The sequence below is a fragment of the Salvelinus namaycush genome, chromosome 19, assembly GCF_016432855.1.
Source record: "Salvelinus namaycush isolate Seneca chromosome 19, SaNama_1.0, whole genome shotgun sequence".
Lineage (NCBI taxonomy): Eukaryota > Metazoa > Chordata > Actinopteri > Salmoniformes > Salmonidae > Salvelinus > Salvelinus namaycush.
Window position 1 is genome coordinate 13,136,472 of NC_052325.1, and position 13,557 is coordinate 13,150,028.

General features: G+C 43.5%; 1 protein-coding gene across 1 annotated transcript; it reads right to left on the reverse strand.

Moving 5' to 3' along the window:
* Positions 1-586: 586 nt before the first annotated feature.
* Positions 587-6,034, reverse strand: LOC120063739 (calsequestrin-2-like). The gene is made up of 11 exons (XM_039014036.1): positions 5,592-6,034; positions 3,442-3,526; positions 3,172-3,272; positions 2,974-3,085; positions 2,250-2,323; positions 2,010-2,140; positions 1,641-1,686; positions 1,458-1,512; positions 1,159-1,259; positions 972-1,046; positions 587-834 (listed from the first exon to the last, which is right to left on the reverse strand). Exons 1-11 carry the CDS (start codon positions 5,826-5,828, stop codon positions 631-633), a joined length of 1,221 nt encoding a protein of 406 aa, XP_038869964.1. The 5' UTR covers positions 5,829-6,034; the 3' UTR covers positions 587-630.
* Between the last annotated feature and the right edge of the window lie 7,523 nt (positions 6,035-13,557).

A 13,557-nucleotide genomic window follows, 5' to 3' on the forward strand; every position in this document is an offset into this window, starting at 1 on the left:
CTGATACATTTTATGTTATTTTAATGGACATTTTAATGGACAATGTGAATTTCAAAGTGACTCCAAACTTTTGAACTGTAGTATATATATTTAAATAAAAGAGTTGTGGAAATTGCAAGGTGTGAATTATTTTTATTTTTTTACATTTAACTGATTTAGCAGACTCTTATCCAGAGCGTCTTACATTTTCACACAGGCCCCCCCGTGGGAAACAAACCCACAACCCTGGCATTCCAAACACCATGCTCTTCCAACTGAGCCACACGGGACCCAATAGTAATAACAAAGATATAGCCACTGTGGCATGGAGAGAAGGGAGTGTGTGCACTGAAATCCAGAAAGTCAAACCTAAAATGCAATTATCTACACACAAAGCATGTATTAGAGGGCATGGTTTGGAGACCGCAAAATACACAAAGATACCACACTTTATTGAGGTTTAGGATAGTGTACAGCAGCAGTTCACAGTTTTTAAAATTAACTAGGCAAGTTAGTTAAGAACAAATTCTTATTTACAATGACGGCCTAGGAACAGTGGGTTAACTGCCTTGTTCAGGGGCAGAACGACAGATTTTTACCTTGCCAGCTCGGGGATTATGAATTCTAGATGACAAATTCACAGTTTTTGAATTATTCATCATCGTTGTCGTCTTCTTCATCATCAGAGTCATCATCGTCATCAGAGTCATCATCAGAGTCATCATCAGAGTCGTCGTCGTCGTCATCATCATCCTCTGTGTTGACCTTGCCAGACAGGACGTTCTCTATCCAGTCCGCCAGCTTCTGGGCTGTGGGCAGATCTTGTTCTTCCATCTCCAGCCAGATGCTGTCAGCCTGTTCAGAGGAAGAGAGAGAGGTCAAAGGTCAGGGGCCAAAGGTCATGGACCATCATGAGTTAGATCTAAGTTTCACAATTTCTGACTGGTTTCCACCAATTCCTCATGCTGTATTGGAGCTGTTCGGGGACTCACATCAGTTACGTTGACAACGCCAATCTGAGGTTTGAACAGGTCCACCTGGAAGGTCTTCTCCCAGTAGGGGATAAGCTGAGGAGAGTGAGAGAGAACACACTGTGAGATCTGAAACTGTAGGGACTTGAGTTCACTTAGTCCTGTCCGTCCGTCTGTCCGTCCATCCATCTGTTTGTCTGTGTCTCACCAGGGGGAAGTCATCAGGGTCGATCCAGATTATGCTGAGACCAGGGTGGTGGGTGTTGTCTCTAGCCACCTCCTTCAGCAGCTCCAGGAACTCATAACCATCTGAACATCACCAAACAACACATCAAGAAGGTTAGTCTGTGCTTTATCATGCCAGGAGAAGTTTGTTTGATTTCCTGAAAGCTATGAACCATTTCAGTGATTCTCAGTTTCAGATAAGACTGATAAGAACTTATGTTGCAAAGCTGATGTTGGCCCTGATCAAAGCTGATGTTACTGTAATATTGATGTATTTTTTACCAGGGTCCTCCTCCTCTGCGAAGGCCACTATATGGCTCCCCTCCACAACGTCCTCCTGAAAATGAGACATCATGAGACGCTGTCCAAGGTTTGACAGAAATGAACACACTTACTGTTGTATTTGCCTTTCTTGCACTAACCCTTGAACTTGCATAAGGTAAATGAACTGACAAAAAACCTCACCCATGTCTCAAACATGTCCTCAGCACGCAGCTTTCGCAGTGTTGGCCTGAAAACATTACACAACGCTATCAGTCACAGACCACTGATCAGATCATCAGAATGAAGTGATTCTGTTCTGACAGCCGCAGTAGGGCTGCAGGTAGCCTAGCGATTAGAGTGTTGGACCAGTAACCGAAATGTCGCTAGTTAGAATCCTGAGCTGACAAGGTGAAAATATGTTGATGTGCCGTTGAGCAAGGCACGTAACCCTAATTGCTCCAGGGTCGCCGCTGACCTGGCCATGACCCGACTCTCAGGGGGAAATGGGATATGCAGAAAACACAGGACAAATATAAGCACCCACCCCCAAAAAATATTACACTTCCATACCTTCTGTGTTCAGTGACGAAAGCCACGATCTCCTCCTCAGAGTTGGGTCTGTCAGGGAGGGTGACAGGCTCCTCCATGAAGGGCTCGTAGAAATCCACCTCGTTCATTTTCAGGGTCAGCTCCTTGGCCACCTTAAACACCACAGACACCAGAATCAGCACCCAACTTCTTGCATTGACAGGACCCCTTCTCACAGACCAAGGATATAGGATGTCAAGGCATGGATGTCTGTATACTCACAGCTTTCTCAAAGGTGGCAAAGAATTTGATGTAGGGTTGGAACTGCTCTGCAGCCTCCTTGAACGCACTGTAGTCTGGAGGAAAGGAGCGGTTTATGAAGAAGAGAAAGGAGTGGATGGGAGGAGGGAGGGAGGAGAGGAGAGGGCATTTGACTTCTTTTGAAGATGGTGTACTACTGTATAACCACTACTCTATAACCTCACCATTTCTTATCCGTTGAACAGAGGTAGACCTTCAGCATTTAGAATAATTCCCCTTCTGCTGTTATCATTTAGCATAGCTGTCAGCGAGCATCTACTAGCTTGTGTGTGCTAGCTAGACTAGGATTGGTCTTTAGGGAGATGCCATTGACACATTCGTGTACTGAAATAACTGAGATCCGTTGACCCCTAGTTCTAGGCTCCCACAGTCGGTCAGGGGTGAGACAGCCGCCTTGCTTATCATGAGCGCGATGCGGTGTCTTACGATAAATGGAAACATATTTGGCCCTCGCAGCTGTGTGTGGAGGGAGGGTAAAATTGGACATGTAAATCCATGGGGATGGTGAGTTTAAAATTCCCCGGTTATTATCAAGGCCAGGGGATCAGCCAATAGCCACCCAACCCTGGCCATCACACTAGCATGACAGGGAGCACATTTAAACAACCTTAACACATACACACAGAGACACACACAGACAGATTGTCAGAAAGTCAGAAAGACAGACACACACACACACACTCACGTTCTGAGTCCTCGTTCTTAAAATATCCAATGAGGCGGATGTCTTCCTCCATCCTGTCGAAGGCCCTCAGCTCCAGAGCATTTCCTATCACCTCCACAGGCTCCTCCAAAAGCTAGAGAGAGAAAATAACATAACATAACAGTAAGCTGATCCTAGATCTGTGTGTAGTATCAATGAGGGCACCCCCAGTCCACTCACGTCTAGAAGGAACTCCACCAGGGTGTCGGCAGAGAGCATGCCGTCAAACTCAATCACACGGTCTGCCTTGAACACATACACACTGCCCTCTTCCACCAGGCCTGGGGTCAGAGGTCAGGGGGTCAAGTACAGACCATTATTTACAGCCATTCACTGAATGCTTTACAAAAACCTTTTGGTGCTTTCATGTAGTATGCTTCATAGTCATGCAGTATAATAATAATGATGAGCAACTATAGTTCGCACTGAAGTGTTAATGTGTTTCCTTACCCAGCTTCTTGGCAACCTTGGTGTCTTTGTGGGAGTCTACCATTCCAAACCCAATCTCCTTTTCCTCCATAACCTGAGCAGCCAGCTGGGGATGAAGACAAAAGTCAGTTAGTGACATTCTTTCAACGTCATCATAACACTTAAATTGGAACAGTGTCAAATATAGCCCTTGTTGTTCTACACGCAGGAACTATGATCCAGTTTGAAGCATGTTTGGCAGGGGGACAGACAAACAGACAGACAAACAGACAGGGCCGAGATGAGGCTTAGTTGGAGTGACGTTATTGAGTAGATAATGGTCCAGAGAGCAGAACAGCCCCAAGGCAACACACACACTCACAAACACACACACACGCACACACACACACACACACACGCACGCACACGCGCACACACACACACACACACACACACACACACACACACACGCGCACGCACACGCACGCGCACGCACACGCACACGCACACACACAAACAGAGGGAGACAGAGACAGTCATATGATGACTAAAAGTGCCATGCTCCATATCCAGGCCAGAATCCTGCAGCCATTGTGGTCTCAATAGGGGAGGGTCTGCCAGCCAAGGCCTTGAGCTCTGATAGATCCCAAGGCATATTGATTGCTAAGAATACCTGACTGACCGAAATATCAGGAGGGGAACAGAGTGATTTGTCTGTCTTCATCCAGGTAATACGTTGACAGGTGATAATTTAGGGCTTTGAACATCATGTTTGAAAGGCACTTTATGAATACAGTTATCGGTGTTAACATTTAGAAGCATGGACTCTCCATTGGTTGTAGACAAGAAGAAAGTCTTTGTCATACTTTTGACAACTCAGCAAAGCGGTACATTTTTCAACCTTTAGCAAACCCAAACAAAGAACACATAGGCCTAGACAGAATACAACACAACATACATTACCACATGCAACAAGTAGCCATTATCAAAGCAGGAGATACTGTATGTTGATGAAACATTGACAGAGTGATGAAGAAAGACCAGATGTGGTCTCTTCAAACAAATCTCACTCTTTTGGCTCCTTATAAAATAATGGAACATGGATGCAATCCTACACAGATAACCTGTAGCGAAGCAATAGAGCAAGTAATTATGTTAATTATGATGACCCAGGGCCCTAACCCTAGTCCGGTCCACCTGTGGTGAGTTAAATATCTGTGGCTATTAGGAGTGAGAGACTGTGCTCAGGTTATCTGCTGCACATCACACAAGCCATGATGAACACAGGACAGCTAGGGAGAGGAGATTAGGCCATAGTAGCCCACTGTCACAGCTCTGCTGAAGTGGGATACTAACTGACACTTTACTTGAAGTAGCTTCTAATGAAGTATTCATTACCTTATAAACATATTCATAGCACGTTATAATATAGATGCCGTCATAGAACATTAGCGAATGTTATAATCAGTTAGCTAACCCTCTAGTTAATAAATATACATGTCATTGACATAGTATTTTAAGACCGACTCAATCTAAGTGTAAAAGCAAAACAGGGAGAGAGACAGACCTACTGCAATGCCCTTCACATGTATAGCTCAATAACATAAAGGGCATGAGTGCCGGTCCTATTTGTGCCTGTGGCAGAGAGCTCGGGGGAATGACATACATTACTATGGGAAGTGAATTAACAGAAATAACCTTAACTGACTGGACAGAACTGGGGAGTCTCTCTCACACACACACACTCATTCTCTCTCTCTCTCTCTCTCTCTCTCCTTGAGAGCAAGCAACACACTGCACATAAACATTAGTATCTCAAAGTCATAAGAATCACTGTTTAATTGAATGACAGCCATTTTATGACAAAGTTTCATGATAGTCTCTCATTCTAACTCTTGTGGGTTCCGTGCCCATTGGGACACTCTAATGTCTAGGTACTGTAAATTATTTATGGAGTGGGTCTAGCTGACCCAGTGACCCCAGATTGTTAAATCACCTCAGTCTAGCCCAGGTGCTCCCCCTCCCTAGTGACTCTCCTCTTATCTCTCTCTCTCTGCCTTTTCCTCCTTCATCTTTTCTTCGCCATCTCGTTCCTAGACTCCTTCATCCCCACTTCTCCCTCCTCTTCCACCTCCCTTTATCTCTCTTCCCCTACCTCCCTCACCTTCTCCCTTCCTCCTCCTCAGGCTTACCTCCAGCACCATCTCAGTCATCTGGTGTTGTTTCTGCAGCTCCTTCCCGTCAGGGATGGGTTTGTGGTACAGCAGACACATCATGGTGTACTTCTTCATGGCCTTCTGGTAGTTCTTGTTATTGATGTCGATGACTCGGTCTTTCCCGTCATAGCGAGGGAACTCCAGGCCCTTCTCGGTCTGAACGAGCGGCGACAGAGACAGGCACGGGAGCAGGAGCAGCCACAAGGCAAGCATGGTCTAGGGACGTGTTATGAACGACCACACACCCGAGAATCACAGAGTAACCTTTAATCACTAGATACGGCCTCCACAAGAGTACTTAGGCTGAGGAAGGTCAATAAACTCCCCAAAATTGAAAAATACTCTTTTTTTTTTAAACAATAGATAGAGAGGTGTAGAATAGCAGGTTGCCCTTAAATTATAGTATACATCTCCTTGAGTCTCCTTCCAAGCCGTCCTCTATAGTCCAATGCCCAAGGCTTGTTTAGGAACCAGCGATCCTCTCTCTCCCTGTTTCACTCCCTTACTCCCTCTCTCCAGCCGAGACAAAGGGAAAGAACAGACCTGACAGCCCTGGAGCGCTGGGGGGCTAGATACCGTACATAGCAGCGCCCCTCTCCCCCTGGCCACCACACACAGGCCCATTTTTAGGAGACCAGTTGTTTAGGTGCTAAAAATAAATAGGTGAGTGAGAGAGATAGATAGAAAGAGCACGAGAGCAGAGAGGAGATAGTGGGTTTTAACAGGCCTCCGCTCTCTGCTCACACTCTCACACCATGGCGTTTCTACTTGGCATGTTGGGAGGAATGAGAGAGAGGTGTGCTGAGGAGATTTAGGGGTGTAGAGATTTTGGGATGATAGCAATCTGGGGTCTGCATATCTACAGTTCTAACAGTCACTATAGATTGGGTTTGTAACCATGAGCATAAAAAGAGACTCCTGAACAGTGCCCAACACCGTGAAACGGGTATTCCCAACAGGTTAGCGTTATGCTAACAGTGTCCCACACCACAAGGTCGAGTGTATGTTGATAGATGCATGCAGTGACAGGCTAATGGACAGCGCCTGAAGGCCAGTTGGAGGGAAGGTAAATATACTCTCCTTTGAGAGGGTAGGCTTAACTGGGATATTAGGCAGGGTTGGGTAGGTTACTTTCTAAATGTAATCCATTACAGTTTCTAGTTACCTGTCCAAAATGGTAATTAATTACTTTCCCCATAAGAAGCATCATTAGTGGTTTCTGACTTGTGGTTAGACTTCAATGCTGATTTTAATGCCATTGAGAAAACAGAAAGGTGTCATATAATGTCTTTTTTCACAAACATCCTTTCTGAATTTAAAAGTAATCCATAAGTAATCATCTAGTTTTTCAAAAGTATCCCCCAAATGCTATGACACTGAAACTTTTCCCCTGACCCTTGACCCCAGGGATGTGCTGACAATCACTGAAACAGCTGTGTATACATGTGTGTGTATGCATGCATGTTTGTTAGTATGTGTGCATATATCACAGGGGGTGGGTGGCACCTTAATTGGGGAGGACAGGCTCGTGGTAATGGCTGGAGTGGAATAAGTGAAATGGTATCAAATACATCAAACACATGGTTTCATGCGTTTGATACCAGTCCATTTGCTCCATTCCAGCCATTATTATGAGCTGTCCTCCCTTCAGCAGCCTCCTGTGGTATGCATGTGTGAGCATGTAGTTTACCTGTTGCCAACGACTATATGCAAAGCAAAACAAAGGCTTGATCTCAGCAAAATATAAAACGTGTGAACCAGGCACCATTTTCTTTGAGTACACTGCCTGTGTGACTATGTGTGTCTCTGGGTAGTCTAACTGATGAGGACAGTAACATGGTGAAAGATGCCATCTCTGGCACTGAGTCTTTTTTGTCAAGGTTTGTTTTCAGCCTTGCAGAGACAGTAACCTGATCTCTCTGCTTTCTCATTGTCACTGGGGCTAAAATGGAACAGCCTGGGCTTACAGTACATTGTATGGCTCAGAGTCTCTGATGAAGAAGTAACCTGCTAGCAGGCCGTGCTTGGTGTTATCACAACTTCAATGTACTGTAAATGGTTAGTGATTACTATTGCTAAGTTTTATACTGGCAAAGAAGGAAGGTTGTGTGTTTGTTGAGTTCACTTGCGGGAAATATCACAGTCAACTCCATACTTTACCATCCCTGCTGTAGGAAGAGGAGAATTGCAGCTTGTCTTCATACTTCTGCAACCTGGACTCAGAGGTAGATATAACATAGTTAAAGTAAATCTATGAGACTCAAATTAGTATGATATGTTACGTTTGGTATGGTATGTGATTTGTGGATGTCCAGCATCCATTTCGTATGATATGTTATGAATTACAATTCGCATGGTATACAGTTGAAGTCGGAAGTTTACATATACTTAGGTTGGAGTCATTACAACTCGTTTTTCAACCACTCCACAAATTTCTTGTTAACAAACTATAGTTATGGCAAGTTGGTTAGGGCATCTACTTTGTGCATGACACAAGTAATTTTTCCAACAATTGTTCACAGACAGATTTTTTCACTTAGAATTCCCTGTATCACAATTCCAGTGGGTCAGAAGTTTACATACACTAAGTTGACTGGGCCTTGAAATAGCTTGGGAAATTCCAGAAAACTATGTCATGGCTTTAGATAGGCTAATTGACATCATTTGAGTCTAGGTATACCTGTGGATGTACAGGTATACCTGTGGATGTATATCAGGGCCTACCTTCAAACTCAGTGCCTCATTGCTTGACATTATGGGAAAATCAAAAGAAATCAGCCAAGACCGCAGAAAAAAAATTCCAAAGCCACAAGCAATTTCCAAAGCAAGAAGGTACCACGTTCATCTGTACAAATAATAGTACGCAAGTCTAAACACTATGGGACCACGCAGCCGTCATACCGCTCAGGAATGAGACGCATTCTGTCTCCTAGAGATGAACGTACTTTGGTGCGATAAGTGCAAATCAATCCCAGAACAACAGCAAAGGACCTTGTGAAGATGCTGGAGGAAACAGGTACAAAAGTATCTTTATCCACAGTAAAACAAGTCCTATATCGACATAACCTGAGAGGCCACTCAGCAAGGAAGAAGCCACTGCTACAAAACCGCCATAAAAAAGCCAGACTACGGTTTGCAACTGCACATCGGGACAAAGATTGTACTTTTTGGAGAAACGTCCTCTGGTCTGATGAAACAAAAATAGAACTGTTTGGCAATAATGACCATCGTTATGTTTGGAGGAAAAAGGCGGAGGCTTGCAAGCCGAAGAACACCATCCAATCCGTGAAGCATGAGGGTGGCAGCATCATGTTGTGGGGGTGCTTTGCTGCAGGAGGGACTGGTGCACTTCACAAAATAGATGGCATCAGGAAAATTATGTGGAAGTATCATCTCAAGACATCAGTCAGGAAGTTAAAAATTGGTCGCAAATGGGTCTTTGAGAAATAAATCATTCTCTATACTATTATTCTGACATTTCACATTCTTAAAATAAAGTGGTGATCCTAACTGACCTAAGACAGGGAATCTTTACTAGGACTAAATGTCAGGAATTGTGAAAAACTGAGTTTAAATGTATTTGGCTAAGGTGTATGTAAACTTCCGACTTCAACTGTATTACGAATTGCAATTCAAATCAAATCACATTTTATTGGTCACAGACACATGTTTAGCAGATGTTAATGCGGGTGTAGCGAAATGCTTGTGTTTCTAGCTCCAACAGTGCAGTAATATCTAACAAGTAATATCTAACAATTTCACAACAATACACACAAATCTAAGTAAAGGAATGGAATTAAGAATATTTGGACGAGCAATCTCAGAGCGGCATAGACTAAGATACAGTAGAATATAATACAGTATATACATACAAAATATTTAAACATTATTAAAGTGACTAGTGTTCCATTATTAAAGCGGCCAGTGACTTCAAGTCTATGTATATAGAGCAGCAGCCTCGAATGTGCTAGTGATGGCTATTTAACAGTATGATGGTCTTGAGATAGAAGCTGTTTTTCAGTCTCTCGGTCCCAGCTTTGACGCACCTGTACTGACCTCAACTTCTGGATGATAGCGGGGTGAACAGGTAGTGGCTCGGGTGGTTGTTGTCCTTGATGATCTTTTTGGCCTTCCTGTGACATCTGGTGCTGTAGGTGTCCTGGAGGGCAGGTAGTCCCAGTGTTTTGGTTCAGCGAAGTGGATGTGTTGTTTCCTACCTTCACCACCTGGGGGCGGCTTGTCAGGAAGTCCAGGACCCAGTTGCACAGGGCGGGGTTCAGACCCAGGGCCTCAAGCTTAATGATGAGCTTGGAGAATACTATGGTGTTGAATGCTGAGCTATAGTCAATGAACAGCATTCTTACATAGGTATTCCTCTTGTCCAGATGGAAAGGAAAGGGATAGGGCAGTGTGCAGTGCGATGGTGATTGCATCGTCTGTGGATCTATTGTGGTGGTAAGCAAATTGAAGTGGGTCTAGGGTGTCAGGTAAGGTAGAGGTGATATGATCCTTGACTAGTATTTTAAAGCACTTCATGATGACAGAGGTGAGTGCTACGGGGCGATAGTCATTTAGTTCAGTTACCTTTGCTTTCTTGGGTACAGGAACAATGGTGGCCATCTTGAAGCATGTGAGGACAGCAGACTGGGATAGGGAGATATTGAATATGTCCGTAAACACTCCAGCCAGTTGGTCTGCGCATGCTCTGAGGACGTGTCTAGGGATGCCGTCTGGGCCGGCAGCCTTGTGAGGGTTAACACGCTTAAATGTCTTACTCATGTCGGCCACAGAGATGGAGGCCGCATCGGGTGGCACTGTGTCAAAGCAGGCGAAGAAGGTGTTTTTTGTAACTATTTTTTTTATTTCACCTTTATTTAACTAGGCAAGTCAGTTAATTATTCACAATGATGGTCTTCCAGAAGGCCAAAGGCCTCCTCCGATGACGGGGGCTGGGATTAAAAATAAAAATATAGGACAAAACAAACATCACGACAAGAGAGACACAACAACACTGTCAGCGACGTGGCTGGTTTTCCCTTTGTAGTCCATAATTGTCTGTACACCCTGCCACACACGTCTCGTGTCTGAACTGTTGAATTGCGACTCCACTTTGTCTCTATACTGACGTTTTCCCTGTTTGATTACCTTATGGAGGGAATAACTACACTGTTTGTATTCGGCCATATTCCCAGCCACCTTGCCATGGTTAAATGCAGTGGTTCGTGCTTTCAGTTTTACGTGAATGCTGCCATCTATCCACGGTTTCCGGTTAGGGTAGGTTTTAATAGTCAGAGTGGGTACAACATCTCCAATACACTTCCTGATAAACTCAGTCACCGTATCAGTGTATTAGTTTATGTTATTCTCGGAGACTACCCAGAACATGTCCCAGTCCACGTGATCAAAAGAATCTTGAAGGGTGGATTCCAATTGGTCAGTCCTGCGTTGAATAGCCCTTAGCACGGGTACTTCCTGTTGGAGTTTCTGCTTATAGGAAGGGAGGAGCAAAATGGAGTCGTGATCAGATTTTCCGAAGGGAGGGCGGGGGAGGGCCTTGTAGGCATCCCGGAAGTTGGAGTAGCAGTGGTCAAGTGTTTTAGCAGCGCGAGTACTACTGTCAATGTGTTGATAGAACTTCGGTAGGTTTTTCGTCAAATTTGCTTTGTTAAAATCCCCAGCTACAATAAATGTGGCCTTAGTTTGCATAAAGTCCAGTGAAGTTCTATGAGGGCAATCACGGTATCGGCTTGAGGGGGAATATACATGGCTGTGACTATAACCGAAGAGAATTCTCCTGGGAGGTAATACGATCGGCATTTGATTGTGAGGTATTCTAGGTCGAGTGAACAAAAGGACTTGAGTTCCTGTATGTTATCACAATCACACCATGAGTAGTTAATCATGAAACATACACCACTGCCCTTCTTCTTCCCGGAGAGATATTTATTCCTGTCTGCGCGATGAACTGAGAACCCAACTGGCTGTATGGGCTCAGAGAGTATATCCAGAGAGAGCCATGTTTCCGTGAAACAGAGCATGTTACAATCCCTGATGTCTCTCTGGAAGGAAATCCTCGCCCTGAGCTCATCAACTTTATCATCCAGAGACTGAACATTAGCAAGTAACATACTCGGAAGTAGTGGCTGGTGTGCGCACCTCCTGAGTCGGACTAGAGGTCCACTCAGAATACCTCTTCTCCACCGGCTGTGTTATGGATCAGCCTCTGGAATCATTTAAATTACCCTGGGGGGTACAAACAAAGGATCCAATTCGGGAATGTCATATTCCTGGTCATAATGCTGGTAATGCTGGTGAGTTACCGCCGCTCTGATATCCAAAAGTTCTTCCCCGCTGTATGTAATAACACAAAACAATTCTGGGCTAATAATGTTGACTAGGGGCTAGAATCACGGCTACCCTATCTATCGGCACCATTTTCATGTTTCGTACAATATGTTAGGAATTTGCAATACATATGATATGTTAAGAATTCCAATTTGTTGTGGCTAACGTTAGCTAGGTGACTAGGTGACTAACGTTAGCTATGCTAGTGGTTAAGGTTAGGGTTAGCTAACATGCTTTGATTTTATTAGGATCTCTTTTGGTTGTCATTTGGACTAATCTTCCAAGAGTTCATGCTTAGTTGCTAAGTAGCTACAGTGCCTTCAGAATGTATTCACACCCTTTTGACTATACAGGTTGCATTAACTATGCTGTGATATGCTAAATTGCTAATACCTGCATCAGTATTCTGTAAGTAAATCTCTCTCTCTCTCAAAACACACACACACACATCCATGAGGGCAGTCAGAGCAGGCAGTGTTGTAGGGTAGCAGCTGCACCTCTATTTTATACTGCTCTTATTATTTATCTTTCTCTCGTTCCCTCTCTCTACTTCTGTCTGTCACCCCTTTCCCGTCTCTCTCCAGTCTACCTCAGTCTCCCTCTCTCTTTGCTCTCAGTTTGTCTTTGTAAATATATTTTTGTTGTGTGTGTGTTGCTCTCTACAGGGCACTCGTGGTTTGACAGCCCTATTACTTGTCCCTACTTCATTAGCGCAGACATACTCCTAGTCAGAAGCCAGATAACCACATCAGTATTGATAGATCCACTTTTTTAATACAATCCATGATTAACATATTAGTTATACATTCAATACAACACATTTGTTACTAATGGATACCACAAGATTATTTGACTTTCGGACCATAGAGCTCACCAGTTTTTAGTCCTAAAACCCGGAAATTAGTTCCCTCTGGTTCGTTCAGACATTCCTATGGGGAAAATTAAGGGGGAAAGAATTGAGTTTTGGGATAAATGCTGAAATATAAGGTCTGAGGTTAACAGGCTTAGGAGATTTTATATGTTTTGTTCTATGAGATCATATTTTTTTACCTAAATGCTTCAAAATTCACAAAAAATGATGTTAACTAATGAAGATTATCTCATAGAACAAAACATATAAAATCTCCTAAGCCTGTGTTTACCTTATTTTTGGCATTTATCTAAAAACCCTACAAAAACTCCATTTATTTTCCCATAGGCTTTGTCCAATACAAAAAGACAGTATTCATATTCCTCTCTATGTGCATGTGTGTGTGCCTGTGTGTCTGTCAGTGGTTAAAGTGCTTAAGTAAATATACTTTAAAGTACAACTTAAGTAGATTTTTGGGGTATCTGTACTTTACTATTTATATTTTTGACTACTTTTAGTTCACTACATTCCTAAAGAAAACAATGTACTTTTTACTCCATACATTTTCCTTTTGAATGCTTAGCAGAACAGAAAAATTGTCAAATTCACACACTTAGCCTCTGATCTGGCAGACTCACTAAACACATGTGCTTCGTTTATAAATTATATCTGAGTGTTGGAGTGTGCCCCTGGCTATCTGTAAATATATATTTTTTTTAATGGTGCAGTCTTGTTTATTAGTATAAG

Excerpts from the sequence above, each read along its gene's own strand:
- LOC120063739 (XM_039014036.1), bottom strand. The coding sequence starts at position 5,828 with ATGCTTGCCTTGTGGCTGCTCCTGCTCCCGTGCCTGTCTCTGTCGCCG. Across the intron at positions 3,527-5,591 it reads TGACTGAGATGGTGCTGGAG|CTGGCTGCTCAGGTTATGGA; the intron begins GTAAGCCTGAGG and ends CTTCATCCCCAG. Across the intron at positions 3,273-3,441 it reads CAAGGTTGCCAAGAAGCTGG|GCCTGGTGGAAGAGGGCAGT; the intron begins GTAAGGAAACAC and ends CTCTGACCCCAG.